The following is a 13,121-nucleotide window of genomic DNA, read 5'->3' on the forward strand; positions in this document are numbered from 1 at the left end:
CGCCTGTCGATTGGAAGAAGTACATCACAGCAGGCTTGTTCTTCTCCAGATAAATCCTCTACGCATTGCTCTGCCTGTCAGAATATGTAATCTACGTTGTCCTGATGAAATCAGAAAACTGAAATGTCTTCACGATGTCGTCCCACTGGACTCCTGCGTCTCAATATAATTAACAAGTGTCGCTGCCGGGGTGTTTCCAACAAGCCTTGACATCTAGCTTGTTTACGAGTTGTAAACAAGCTTAATTGAGTGAACTTCTGTGACATCAAGTGTGTGATGACAATTCCCCAGAACGTCTAGGACTACGCTAACCCAAACACTGTGATCACATGCGACTGTACGTGTCAAATTATTGCCCATCTGTATCCCATCTATATGTGAATGCACAACCTTAAAACGCCCGTCTCGAAATGTGATAACGGGAGTTTTATGTTTGCTTCTCCTGCGGCTTGGAACTAGCTGCAGACTGATTTGGGTCTACGGGAGCCGGTGTGTTTAAAAATAGATTGAAAGAGTTGGAGGAAGGTTCATCTGGTTACCTTCGCATTGAAAATGCGGAAGGTTATGTTTTGATCGCCGTGTATTTATTTATTTATTTATTTGTATGCGTGTTATTCGCATAAGTAAAAAAGTATTAAACCGAATCGCATGAAATTTGGTGGGATGATTGGTTATTATCCGGGGACCATTTGATTAGATTTTGGGATCGACCGGGTCAAAGGTCAAGGTCAAGGTCATGAAAAGGTCAAAATCTTCTTGAATCGCATGACATTTGGTGGGATGATTGGTTATTATCCGGGGACCATTTGATTAGATTTTGGGATCGATCGGGTCAAAGGTCAACATCTTCTTTTTACCATAGCGCGGTCAATTTATATCCAATTGGCATGCAACTAATGCCAAAATGTTCATAATTCAATGCCCAATCTTGTGATATGCGAAGGTATGCGCTCTACCGAGTGCCCGTTCTAGTTGTAGCTGTTTTTGGACTGAGGTATCTGCACCTGTGTGAACTGGGATATGATGACTTACTATGACTTTACTCATGCTGTGATCTAAAAAATATATTTCTTTTTTTTCTTGTCTGTCACTGTTTTATGTTGCATCTCTGAAACTTTGTTTGATGTGCTACTGCTCGTCTTGGCCAGGACACTTTTGTAAAGGAGATTTTTTATTCTTAATGAGGCTTTTCCTGGTTAAATAAATTGAAATAACACCAAGCAGAAATACATGTCCTCTGCTCCGCCTCTCTTTGGAGCCAAAACACCTTCTGCAAAGTTCCCCCTTGACCTCTCGTCCATGTGATCTGGGTACATCACATTCAAAAAGGGAAAAGGTTTTAACCAAAGACATTTCTTCCTACAAATTCATTATTACTTGCACAGAAAGATCCCTGGAAATAGAAACATGGCAGACAGTATACCGGCGCGCCTTACCGTCATCCATGTCTTCCAGGATATTGACTTTGGCGGTGGGGTAGTGCGTTCCCAGACGGCCCCCGACAGGCAGCGACAGAGTGACGTTGAAGCTCTCTTCTCCCTCGTACAAAGAGTCGTCGATAATCACGACCCGACAGTGCTTCTCCCTCTCACCCTTGTCGAAACGAAGGACGCTGACATGCTCCTCTGGACGGGAGATGTAGTCCGAGTAAGACAGAACGGTATTGGGAATCGTGCCTGCGGCAGAACCTTCAGACGGACCAGCAAAAGGAGAAAATGGAAGAAATCAAACGAGACATAACCTCAACATATGTTTTTTGTAAAACTTGAGCCCTTGGTAATAAAAAATGTCATACCGTAGTGCACTGGTTCTCAACCTTTATTCAGTGATGTACCGTCTGTAAAATATTTTTTCAGTTTCAAGTACCCCCTAACGAGCCATTTTTGGTAAAATACACAGCGCTGTGATATCAATATAGAAGATATACAATTCTCGTTATGAATTTACACTTAGAATCTATTTTTAAAAGATCTTTTGAATGGAAGCTAATTTTAAATATATTTTTTGAAAATCTCACGTACCCCCTGGAGTGCCTTCACGTACCCCCATTTGAGAACCACTGCCGTAGTGCTCAGCTTCATGTTTTTCCTGTAATTGATTCACTACATTTGAACTAGTTATCTTCATATACAAAGTCATATCACACTGCATTTCATGTGTAAAGTAGTGCGCTGAAATTTGAGGAAATTTAGAGAGGTTAACAAATAATGTAATAGGATAGATTTTTTCCTTTTTAGTTTGATAACATTTAGGCTGTAGCCATAGCAGCTTATGGAAATGTGACCTTTAATTGCAGAAAGCATGTCAAGTCAGTGTATTTGCTTTAATATCAGAATACAATGGGAACAGACCCCCCAGGTTTTCTCAAAATGAAACCTGTGGTGTAGCATTTGGTCATTTGACAACAGTTCCTCCATCAGACAAATTAGTATATGCGTTATCCTTCATGTCTCTAAATGTATTTCATGGGGTTTAACTGCACTGTGGCGTACATACAGGCTCAAATCTGTAAATTTTTACAAACAGTTCGATCTCATCAAAGTAATTTGAATTCTCACAAAGAGAGTGGTCCTGTTTTTCGAGGTCGTATGGAGGCCTGTTATTAGTTTGAATGAACGTCCCCGGATAACAGCTCATTTACGTACTGTCCTGATGGGCTCCGGCTGCAGCTCTATTAGTGAGAACGCTAATGCAGGGTGAACTCGTCCAGTGTGTTTGGAACACATCGCACGGGAACAAATGTCAAATGGCACTCCACCAAACAAAAGGCAACGTTATCATCACAATAACATAATGTGGAAATGACATTCAAAAGGCAAACCGGTTAGATGAGGACAAACAGGTTAGATGAGGACAAACAGGTTAGATGAGGGTTAACCGGTTAGATGAGGACAAATAGGTTAGATGAAGGTAAACGGGTTAGTTAGATGAGAGTAAACAGGTTAGATGAAGGTAAACGGGTTAGATGAGGGTAAACAGGTTAGATGAGGGTAAACAGGTTAGATGAGGGTAAACAGGTTAGTTGGATGAGGGTAAACAGGTTAGTTAGATGAGGGTAAACGGGTTAGTTGGATGAGGGTAAACAGGTTAGTTGGATGAGGGTAAACGGGTTAGTTAGATGAGAGTAAACAGGTTAGATGAGGGTAAACAGGTTAGTTAGATGAAGGTAAATGGGTTAGATGAAGGTAAACGGGTTAGATGAGGGTAAACGGGTTAGTTAGATGAGGGTAAACGGGTTAGATGAGGGTAAATGGGTTAGATGAGGGTAAACGGGTGAGTTAGATGAGGGTAAACGGGTTAGTTAGATGAAGGTAAATGGGTTAGATGAAGGTAAACGGGTTAGATGAGGGTAAACGGGTTAGTTAGATGAGGGTAAACGGGTTAGTTAGATGAGGGTAAATGGGTTAGATGAGGGTAAACGGGTTAGATGAAGGTAACCGGTTTGATGAAGGTGAACAGGTTAGATGAAGGTGAACAGGTTAAATGAAGGTAACTGGGTTAGATGAAGGTAACTGGTTAGATGAAGGTGAACAGGTTAGATGAAGGTAACCGGGTTAGTTAGATGAGGGTAAACCGGTTAGATGAAGGTAACCGGGTTAGTTAGATGAGGGTAAACCGGTTAGATGAAGGTAACCGGGTTAGATGAAGGTGAACAGGTTAGATGAAGGTAACCGGGTTAGATGAAGGTAACCGGGTTAGATGAAGGTAACCGGTTTGATGAAGGTGAACAGGTTAGATGAAGGTAACTGGGTTAGATGAAGGTAACCGGTTAGATGAAGGTAACCGGGTTAGATGAAGGTGAACAGGTTCGATGAAGGTAATGGGTTAGATGAAGGTAACCGGTTAGATGAAGGTGAACAGGTTAGATGAAGGTAACCGGTTAGATGAAGGTAACCGGTTAGATGAAGGTGAACAGGTTAGATGAAGGTAACCGGGTTAGATGAAGGTAACCGGTTAGATGAAGGTAACCGGGTTAGATGAAGGTAACAGGTTAGATGAAGGTAACCGGTTAGATGAAGGTAACCGGGTTAGATGAAGGTAACCGGTTTGATGAAGGTGAACAGGTTAGATGAAGGTAACCGGTTAGATGAAGGTAACCGGGTTAGATGAAGGTGAACAGGTTAGATGAAGGTAACCGGGTTAGATGAAGGTAACCGGTTAGATGAAGGTAACCGGTTAGATGAAGGTAACCGGGTTAGATGAAGGTAACCGGTTTGATGAAGGTAACCGGTTAGATGAAGGTAACCGGTTAGATGAAGGTGAACAGGTTAGATGAAGGTAACCGGGTTAGATGAAGGTAACCGGTTAGATGAAGGTGAACAGGTTAGATGAAGGTAACCGGGTTAGATGAAGGTAACCGGTTAGATGAAGGTGAACAGGTTAGATGAAGGTAACCGGGTTAGATGTCTGTCGGTACCCTGCTGCGTGTGGCAGACGACCATGAGCTCCTGGCTGACGTCTCCACTGCGGTGTACGGGGATGAAAAGCTCGCCAACGTCTTCCTCCACGGTGTGGATCTGCTCCGGTAAGAACACAGTCGACTCTGTTTGGGGGGGGAAAGAGAACGAGTCGAGGAGAGGGAGTCAGAGGAGAGCGAACAGGGCATTGACATGTCCTACAATCTACCCAAACATTCACAGTACATTAGGCCATCAAGGACGGACACAGGCTTTTGTTCTGGCTCTGCATGAGTGAACTGCAGCTGACATGTTTTTATGCAGATCTATTGAAGTGGTAGTCCTGCAGTGTGCTTATTCATATTCAAAAATAACTCTCCATCACAGTTTTGGGTTTGATGCAACCAGAGGTACTCTTCAAAGAAACCCCTGTTGAACTTTTTCTCACTGCCTGGTATGTCGCATGAAATTAGACATGCAAGCCTCTCGGTTCATCCCACAGAGGGGAACCAGCAGGTCGGCGTGTCTCCTCTATGCATCTGTTTTATTATTTTTCTCTTGTTCTCCACGCCTCCCTCCACCTCGGAGAGGAGTTTGTGATTGAGAGAGAGACTTCGAGCCAGTGAAAGCATCGTCCATCAAAAGAGAAGAAGGTACTGGCATCATAGAAACAATAAATGCTTCTTTTTTATTTTATTTTCAAAAGACCAATACGACAATGAGCGGAGTGGACTGAGCTTTAAGCTCGTCCCCAGATCTTCTCGTGACTCCCCCTTTCTCTGTGTTTGAATGAATGATGGAAGCAGCTTCAAGACACACTGCTGGTTTGCTTGTATAACACACACTTGCTTTAAAATGCAGAGGGCTGGATTGTGAGAAATCAACACAAAAAAACCCACATTTGGATGTTTGATGCAACACCCAGTGTACACAGAGATCGACACCTAAGATGACTCTTTAGGACAAAGTCTTCAACATAGGACAATCTCTAGCACCGCAGGAAGCCAACACGGTCTCTTCTCTTACAGTAACTCTCCCTAAATCGTTCTCTCTCTCCTCTCAATCTTCTCCCTTCTCCTCCATTTCTCCTCCACCATTGTTGCCCACAATCTGTCACTCCCCAGGGGGTACAGGGACGCATAGCAGGGGATTAGGGTCCACTGTTTACTTATTACACACACACCAGTTTACGCTGCTTTTCTTCTCTCTCCCCACACACCGCACACCTCCTCTCCTCATCGCTCTATCACTTCACACTTTGTTCTTCAGGTGCCTCTAAATCCACCAAAGTCTTAGAAAAGCAAAATGTTAGCCAAGTGGTTCAAGTTCCCCTCCTGGTGGAAAACCAACCAAAGCCATTCTGAAACATTCATGTGGTGAAGGAAAACAAAACGCGTTTTTGCAGAGGCTGTTAAAATAGTAAAACATTTGTACCTATAATAAAATAAAATATAATCTGTTTGATTATTATTTATACGCCTAGAATTCCTCCATTATAAATAATATCATAAATATTCTATAGTTGCAAGGATTTTTTTTTCTCCAGTCCGATTATTGTTTGACAAAAAAAAAATTTGTATTTCATTCTTCACTAGGTTTTTAAAATACGTATGCCCTTAAGTTAAATGCATTACATGTAACTGTAAATGTAAACCCAAACAGCCTTTATAAGCCTACAGTTGAGAGCACTGTGTGACTAAACACTACACAACACACCGTTCAAAGCAGCAGCAAACTCACAAAAAGCCACCGCTCGTCTGATGTGCCCGATATTAGTCGAGGATGGTACATCCTAACTGAGACAAAGCTCTCATGAGTACACGAGGATGTGCTTGGCTACAGCTGGCCTTGCGATCGCAGGCACACAAAAAATGACAAAGCGGAAAATTGTTCTTCATCACTTTGTGGAATGACCTTGCTGTACAATGCAGTGGAGTACCAGCTCTACCCATTAATATATGGCGACGCTGCTAGATAGAGGAAGCAAGAAAGAAATGTAGCAAGATGCTGGGACTGCTTGCAGCAAACAGTCAAACAGCAGGCTGCCACTTTCATCCTCAGCACTGTGCATGGATTATATATGAAGAAAAGCCCAAAGTTTTGCAGGAGGAAGGCTAGGCAAAAATTGCACCATGTAATAAAAAAGAAGTGTTATGTCTGCTGCAGTACTGGCAACCACAGGAAACCACACTCCAGGACAAGCCCACATCTTGTTGATCAAAAGTGGCAACGGGAACCAAAAGAAGGGTGTTGAAGGCTACGCATTCTTAAAAACACTAAAAAAAAAGAAACTAGTAAAAAAAAGAAGAAGCTCTCGCCTTTGTGCAGACAAACAGAGACCGAGTTTGTGAGAACAAACTCAGCTTCTCCCTAATTTCTGAAACACTTTTGGTTAAGGCGTAGCGATCCTCTCGCCTACTCTCTAGAGCTATTAGCCTAGCTGACATATCCTCTGGGGGTGGCGAGCAGGGAGGATCTTGAGCTAACCAGAAGACAAGAAAAGCCAGTTTTCATCATTAGAGACAGAAGCTGGAGTACAGCCAACGCCACAGGCATAGCTGGAGCTTCACTGGCCCATTAGAAAACAGAGTGGCACATCTCTGTCACATTAGACAATCCCTGGAGACGGCAGAAAACAAACCAGCCCCTGTCCTCCACACACAACATAATTAACCCACAGGGGAGGCTAGAATGAGGAGGAAGAATGTGAAAGGAGAAAAAGAGATAACGACATAGTGAAAGTGAGGGAACGAGAAGACGCATGAGAAAGAGAGAGAACGATGACAGCAGCTGTTGTGCGACACTATAATGGAAGCTTCGGTGTTTCCATCTTTGTTGCACATCTATAATTACTTCAAAGTTTCACTCAGGTGAGGCATACATAAAACTGACTGTAAAGCGGGAAAAGGGAAAATATGACTTTGACGGAGCGGCCAGTGTATCACACGACCCGATGTGCTTTTAGCATTTCCGTTCAAAGGCAAAGACTCAAAGAGAGAAAATGGCAGATGACAAACAATGTAAATGAAAAAGCGACAGACTGAAGTTGTGTGTGAGTGTGTGTATATAAGGAATTTAGAATATTTTAATATTGCTGATTATGGCTTAGCAGCTTAAAACTCTAAAATCCTATCTCATAAAATTTAATATTTCCTCAGACCAAGTAAAAAAAGATTTATAACAGCTGAGTGTTTGTCAAGGCTCAGGACCTTGCAGGTGTTTCGAGTTAATTAGACAATTCAAGTGATTTGTTTAATACCCTACTAGTATACTTTTTCATGATATTCTAATATTTAGAGATAGGATTTTAGAGTTTTCTTAAGCTGTAAGCCATAATCAGCAATAAATCAGAATAAAAGGCTTGCAATATTTCAGTTGATTTGTAATGAATCCAGAATGCATGACATTTTTGTTTTTTTAATTGCATTACAGAAAATAAAGAACTTCATCACAATATTCTAATTTTCTGAGACAGTCCTGTATATAAGGTAAATGAGGTATAAAAAAAGGTAAATAAAAATGGTCCGAGCACAGAACCTTGTGGAACTCCGTGATTAACGTTGATGGTCATCGAGCCTTCATTGTTTACAAACACAAATTGAGATTGATCTGATAAATAGGATTTAAATCAACTTAGTGAGGTACCTGAAATGCCAATCGACCATCCAGTCTCTGTAATAGGATGTCACGATCAATAGTGTCGAACGCAGCACTAAGGTCTAACAAAACAAGTACAGAGATGAGTCCTCTATCTGATGCAATTAGGAGGTCATTAGTTGACCATCGCAAAACAGCAATAGTACAGTTGGCTGGCAGATATTGTACACGGTTGTGGATTCAAGTATTCTTGTTTCAAATCCACAACCTTGCACCGTGTATCACATAAGTTGTGTGAAGCATCAGACAACTTGGCACACAGAGAATGAAGGATTGTCAACATAAGCAGCGTCTGCTGTAGATATGAAGTCATGTCAAATCTCAGAAGATACACATGACATGACAATCAGTGGGGATTGGTTGTCAGGACAATTAATGTGCTGTGTTTTCTCACTCAGCGGAAATACTGAGTAGAATAAGACACAATGGCACAAACAAGCAGAATGATAAGGGGCTTATTTATTTGTCCAATACGGCCAAACAATATTTGCCAGCCAAATTAGATATTGCTGTTTGAGGAGTTTCAGTCAGGATTCAGAAAACACCGCAGCACAGAGACAGTACTGGTGAAAATTACTAATGACCTTCTAATTACATAAGGTCTCATCTTTTTATGTTAGACCTTAGTGCTGCGTTCGACACCATTGACCATGACATCCTATTACAGAGACGAAATCAGTCGATTGGAATTTCAGGTACCGCACTAAGTTGGTTTAAATCCTATTTATCAGATCAATCTCAGTTTGTATTAGTCAACGATGAAGCCTCGATGACAACAAACAATAGTCACGGAGTTCCACAAGGTTCTGTGCTTGGACCAATTTTATTTACCTTATATATGCTTCCTTTGGGCAATATTATCAGGAAACACTCCATAAACTTTCATTGTTATGCAGATGATACTCAATTATATCTATCGATCAAACCAGAGGAGACCAACCAGCTCACTAAACTTCAACCATGTCTTAAAGACATAAAAACATGGACCTGCAACTTCCTGATGTTAAACTCAGACAAAACTTAAGTTGTTTTACTCAGCCCTGAACACCTCAGGAATCAAAGTGGTGAGGTGGTTTCTGTAGATGACATTGCCCTGGCATCCAACACCACTGTTGAGAATCTCTGCATAATCTTTAATCAGGGCTTGTCCTTTAACTCCACCGTGAAGCAAATATCAAGGACTGCATTTTTTCATCTACATAACATTTAAAAAATCAGGCACATCTTGTTTAAAAAAGATGCAGAAAAACTAGTTCACACATTTGTTACTTCTAGACTAGATTATTGCAATTCTTTATTATCAGGCTGCTCTAATAAGTCTCATACATCTCTCCAGTTGATCCAGAATGCTGCAGCTCGTGTACTCACAAAAACTAAGAAAAGAGATCACATTCCTCCGGTATTGGCTGCTCTGCACTGGCTCCCTTTAAAATCAAGAATCACATTTATAATAGTCAGGGCTGGCTTAGTTTTGGCCTGGTCCAGCCCATAGATATGCAGCTATAGACTGATGGGGGACATCTTAGCTCCTCTCTCTTCTTCGCCATGTCCTTCTGGACTAATTCATTTCTCTTTATTGCACATTACTAATTCTACTTCTTCCCCGGAGTCTTTGTGCCTCACAGGTTTCCATTGGCTGTGGCTGTGTCTGGAGCCGGTCCTAGTTACTGGGCCTTGCACCCCGTCTCCTTGCCCCTGCCCCTTGCCCCTGACCTGGGCCTGGCCTCCTACCTCCTTGACCGTGCAGCCTGCCTCCTTGGCCATGCATCCTGCCTCCTGCTATGGCTCTGCTGAGGCCCATCATCTCTACCTCCTTCTGTTTACATGGATTGTGGTTATCTGGATCGTGGTCCATGCCTACTAATTAATCATAATTTCCATCATATTCATTTAATGTTTATGTAACTCTGTAAAGCTTCATTCTGTACACATCTCATCTGTTGCTTCTGTCCATCCGGGGAGAGGGATCCTCCTCTGTTTCTTCCCCTTTTTTCCCATGGAAGAGTTTTTTCATGCGAGGACAGGGATGTCGTATGTGTACAAACTGTAAAGCCCTCTGCGGCAAATTTGTAATTGGTGATTCTGGGCTGTACAAGATAACTGAATTGAATTGAATAAGGTAAACAACTCTGGATTGGATATTCTATGAATACTCCATACTGTCATTGAGGCAGTTAGTTTTATTCAAATTTTCAGGAATGGATATCACATGGAAAAGGGATAATAAACTGACTCAAGACACATTATAAATATATATATTGTTATGAAGGAAAATACAGAATGTATCAAGATTGTTTTTTATGCAATACAATTCTGTATAATCTGTTTGAGTTTCAGCCATGAACCCCATTAAAAAACGGTGCATCTCTGTTATAGGGGGAAGTTGCCAACACCTAATATTCTGCATCTGTATTCAGTAGCCGGAAAGTGTTACTGCCAGGAGAGAAAAGCCTCCAATAGTATTCAGACTAAATGTGCAAAATGAATAAATACATAGCTTTTACAGTCAATTGGGATTAAAATGTGAAGAAAAAAATACCTCTAACGTATTGTCCCCGCCAAGCAATTCAACAGTCTGAACCTAAAGTGTATATGTGTGTGCTGAGTGCAGAATTCTAAGGACTGACCGTCACTAGGATCCAGAATCTCAACTGTTGCTGCGGCAGGGAACTCCATCACTCCCATCACAGGCTTCGAAAGCAAAATCTGGAAGGTCTCCGCCTGCTCGTACTTCCCGTCAGTCAGTATGCGAACCCGCCACGTGGCTCTGGTCTGTCCCGGGTTGAACTGGACCTGCCTCTGGGACTTGCCCTTGAAATCCTCATCCTTCTTCGCACTTCCGTCCTGGGTGCCGATGCCTTGAAGGATAGAGAAAGTGATTGACGTCAACACGGGAAAAGGAACGGAGGTCAGATGAGTAAAAAAAAAAGGAAGAAAGAAAAATGGGATAAAGTAAAGATGAAACAAAGAAAGCACCCATTAAAAGGGTGACAGGAGGGAGAGAAACAGATGAAAAGCAGATTAGATATTCACACCCTGTAATGTTGTTCAGAGAGCAGTGTGAGAAAAGAGCGCGCTATTTCTCTCCACTGATCACTTACAGAGCCTCAGGAATGTGTGAAATGAATTTGTGACAGCGTTTAAATAACCATCTCCCACCGTGCGGAGATGGATTAACTACCGCGATATTTTCCCGAGGGTTCGGTATTCATGCAATCCTGTGTGTCTCCTTTTGTCTTCAAATGTCTCTTATTTCATTTATAATAGGGCTTTAATTAAAATCCACTTCACAACGATGCATCCAACACGCGTGCTCATCAATACACCTTTCGTCAAAGTCGCACAGATTACTCGTACCACTGGGTTTCACATCAAATGCACATCAAGGACACCAAGGAGCCATAAGCCATACAATTATGTATTACATTTGGAAATACGCTGCTCATATTCCTATGTCTACGTTCAAAGGAGCCCCGTGAGAACAAGGTGAGCAGAGCCACGCCATGTTGATGTCTATGCCTGTAAATAAAAACAGACAACAACAAAAAGAAGGTGACAAACGCATGCAGATGAGACTGGAGACGTAACATCTGTGCTGTGAGCATTGTATGCAACATTTATGGGGAGAATAAATCATACACAAAAGGACTACACACAGTCACACTAATTCATGCTTCTGTAACGGTGAGGACTTTGCAGTGATTATATGCATTCACAAAACCCCACAACACAATTATGGAAAAATGGGTCTGAAAGCCTCAAGATTGTTATGAATGGTTTGTGCTGAATGGAAATGCTGCCTTGCATGACTGGGTTAATTTTGAGTTTTGCCGAGAGTAACTCACTGAGTGTACTGCAGAGAATATGGGCGTGGGTTTTGACCACCGCATTTACAATACATACAATACTCCAAAACACCAATAATCCAGTAAATACTTTCACTTTCAGTCCAACGGAAGCAGGTTTTTCCCTCACTGACAACCGTAATGAAATGAAGCTCACGCTCACATTTTACCTGATTATTTTTGGCAAGGCATTGATATCTCTGAAATTGCTTTGTTTATCTGCATTTGTTTTTCCCCAACATAAAAATCTAATAACGCTGCTATAGCTCACTGCTGTTCCACTAACGTTCCACATCAAATCTACTTCTCTGGGCCATTGCAAGTGTTTTTGGGGATATCCAAGATATGACTTGGAAGTTCCATCTGATCAACTCGTTGTCACGGGTAGCGACGGGCAAGAGCTCATGCGCAGAGGAACAGGACAGGACTCAAGGTAAATAACAAAATCTCTCTTTACTGAGGCAAAAGGGGCCAAACGAAAACTCAGGTCGGGAATAGTCACAAAGACAGGCAGGTACAGCGAAAAGGCACAAGGAGACGAGGAAGACAGAAGTAAAGACAACAATCCAACAGGAAACAAGGGAAAGGCAGGCACAATATATGGGGGGGAACACAGGTGTACGGCATGAGACACTAACGAGACGAGAGTGGCTGAGGGCAGGTGCAGGGAATTAAACAATCAAGGAGTAGGGTTGGGTGCCGAAAACCGGTGCCAATATTCATAAAAGTAGGCTAACAAATTAGCCATTATAAACATGTTTAAGCTATTTGAATCACAACTGAATATATCTTACATTATGGACCATTAAAGAGTAGTCAAACTCATACTGTACATGACTAGTCCTGTTTCTCACCTGAAAACTAAAATAAAAAGTTGAAGTTTTGCTACACATGCACATTTTGATTCAAAGAATTCATCCTGTGAGAATACTACATGTGTTTTATGATTTCTCTTGTAGATGTAATTTTTTTTGCTTGCTTGTGGTGCGAGAGAAAAGATCAGCGGGGTAACTGACAAGACAGATCAATACCGTGACCATCGGCAACATATTTCATGGTTATCTATGGAGAAATTGTTCAGATATTTGGGAGCGGACGAGAGTTTTGCTTGGATAAACGTACTCGCCAACAAACATCGCCCGTGTTCCATGCTTGATTAACAAAGCTTTGGAAAGGGACACAAATGCACCACAGCCCTAGTTTGGAAGCTACAGCGGTGACC

At 41.9% G+C, this 13,121-nt stretch overlaps 1 protein-coding gene across 1 annotated transcript in view; it reads right to left on the reverse strand.

Annotated features, from left to right (window-relative positions):
• The window catches only part of LOC130211581 (FRAS1-related extracellular matrix protein 2-like), a 72,018-nt gene that overhangs the window by 30,645 nt on the left and 28,252 nt on the right, over positions 1-13,121 (reverse strand). Inside the window, exons 4-6 of the mRNA XM_056442420.1 lie at positions 10,682-10,912; positions 4,418-4,543; positions 1,437-1,688 (exon numbers count right to left, since the gene is read on the reverse strand). Of these exons, the coding sequence (XP_056298395.1) occupies positions 1,437-1,688; positions 4,418-4,543; positions 10,682-10,912 (609 nt within the window). The remainder of the gene's footprint in view (positions 1-1,436; positions 1,689-4,417; positions 4,544-10,681; positions 10,913-13,121) is intronic.

This window comes from Pseudoliparis swirei, chromosome 3 (genome assembly GCF_029220125.1).
Source record: "Pseudoliparis swirei isolate HS2019 ecotype Mariana Trench chromosome 3, NWPU_hadal_v1, whole genome shotgun sequence".
In the NCBI taxonomy this organism is placed as follows: Eukaryota; Metazoa; Chordata; class Actinopteri; order Perciformes; family Liparidae; genus Pseudoliparis; species Pseudoliparis swirei.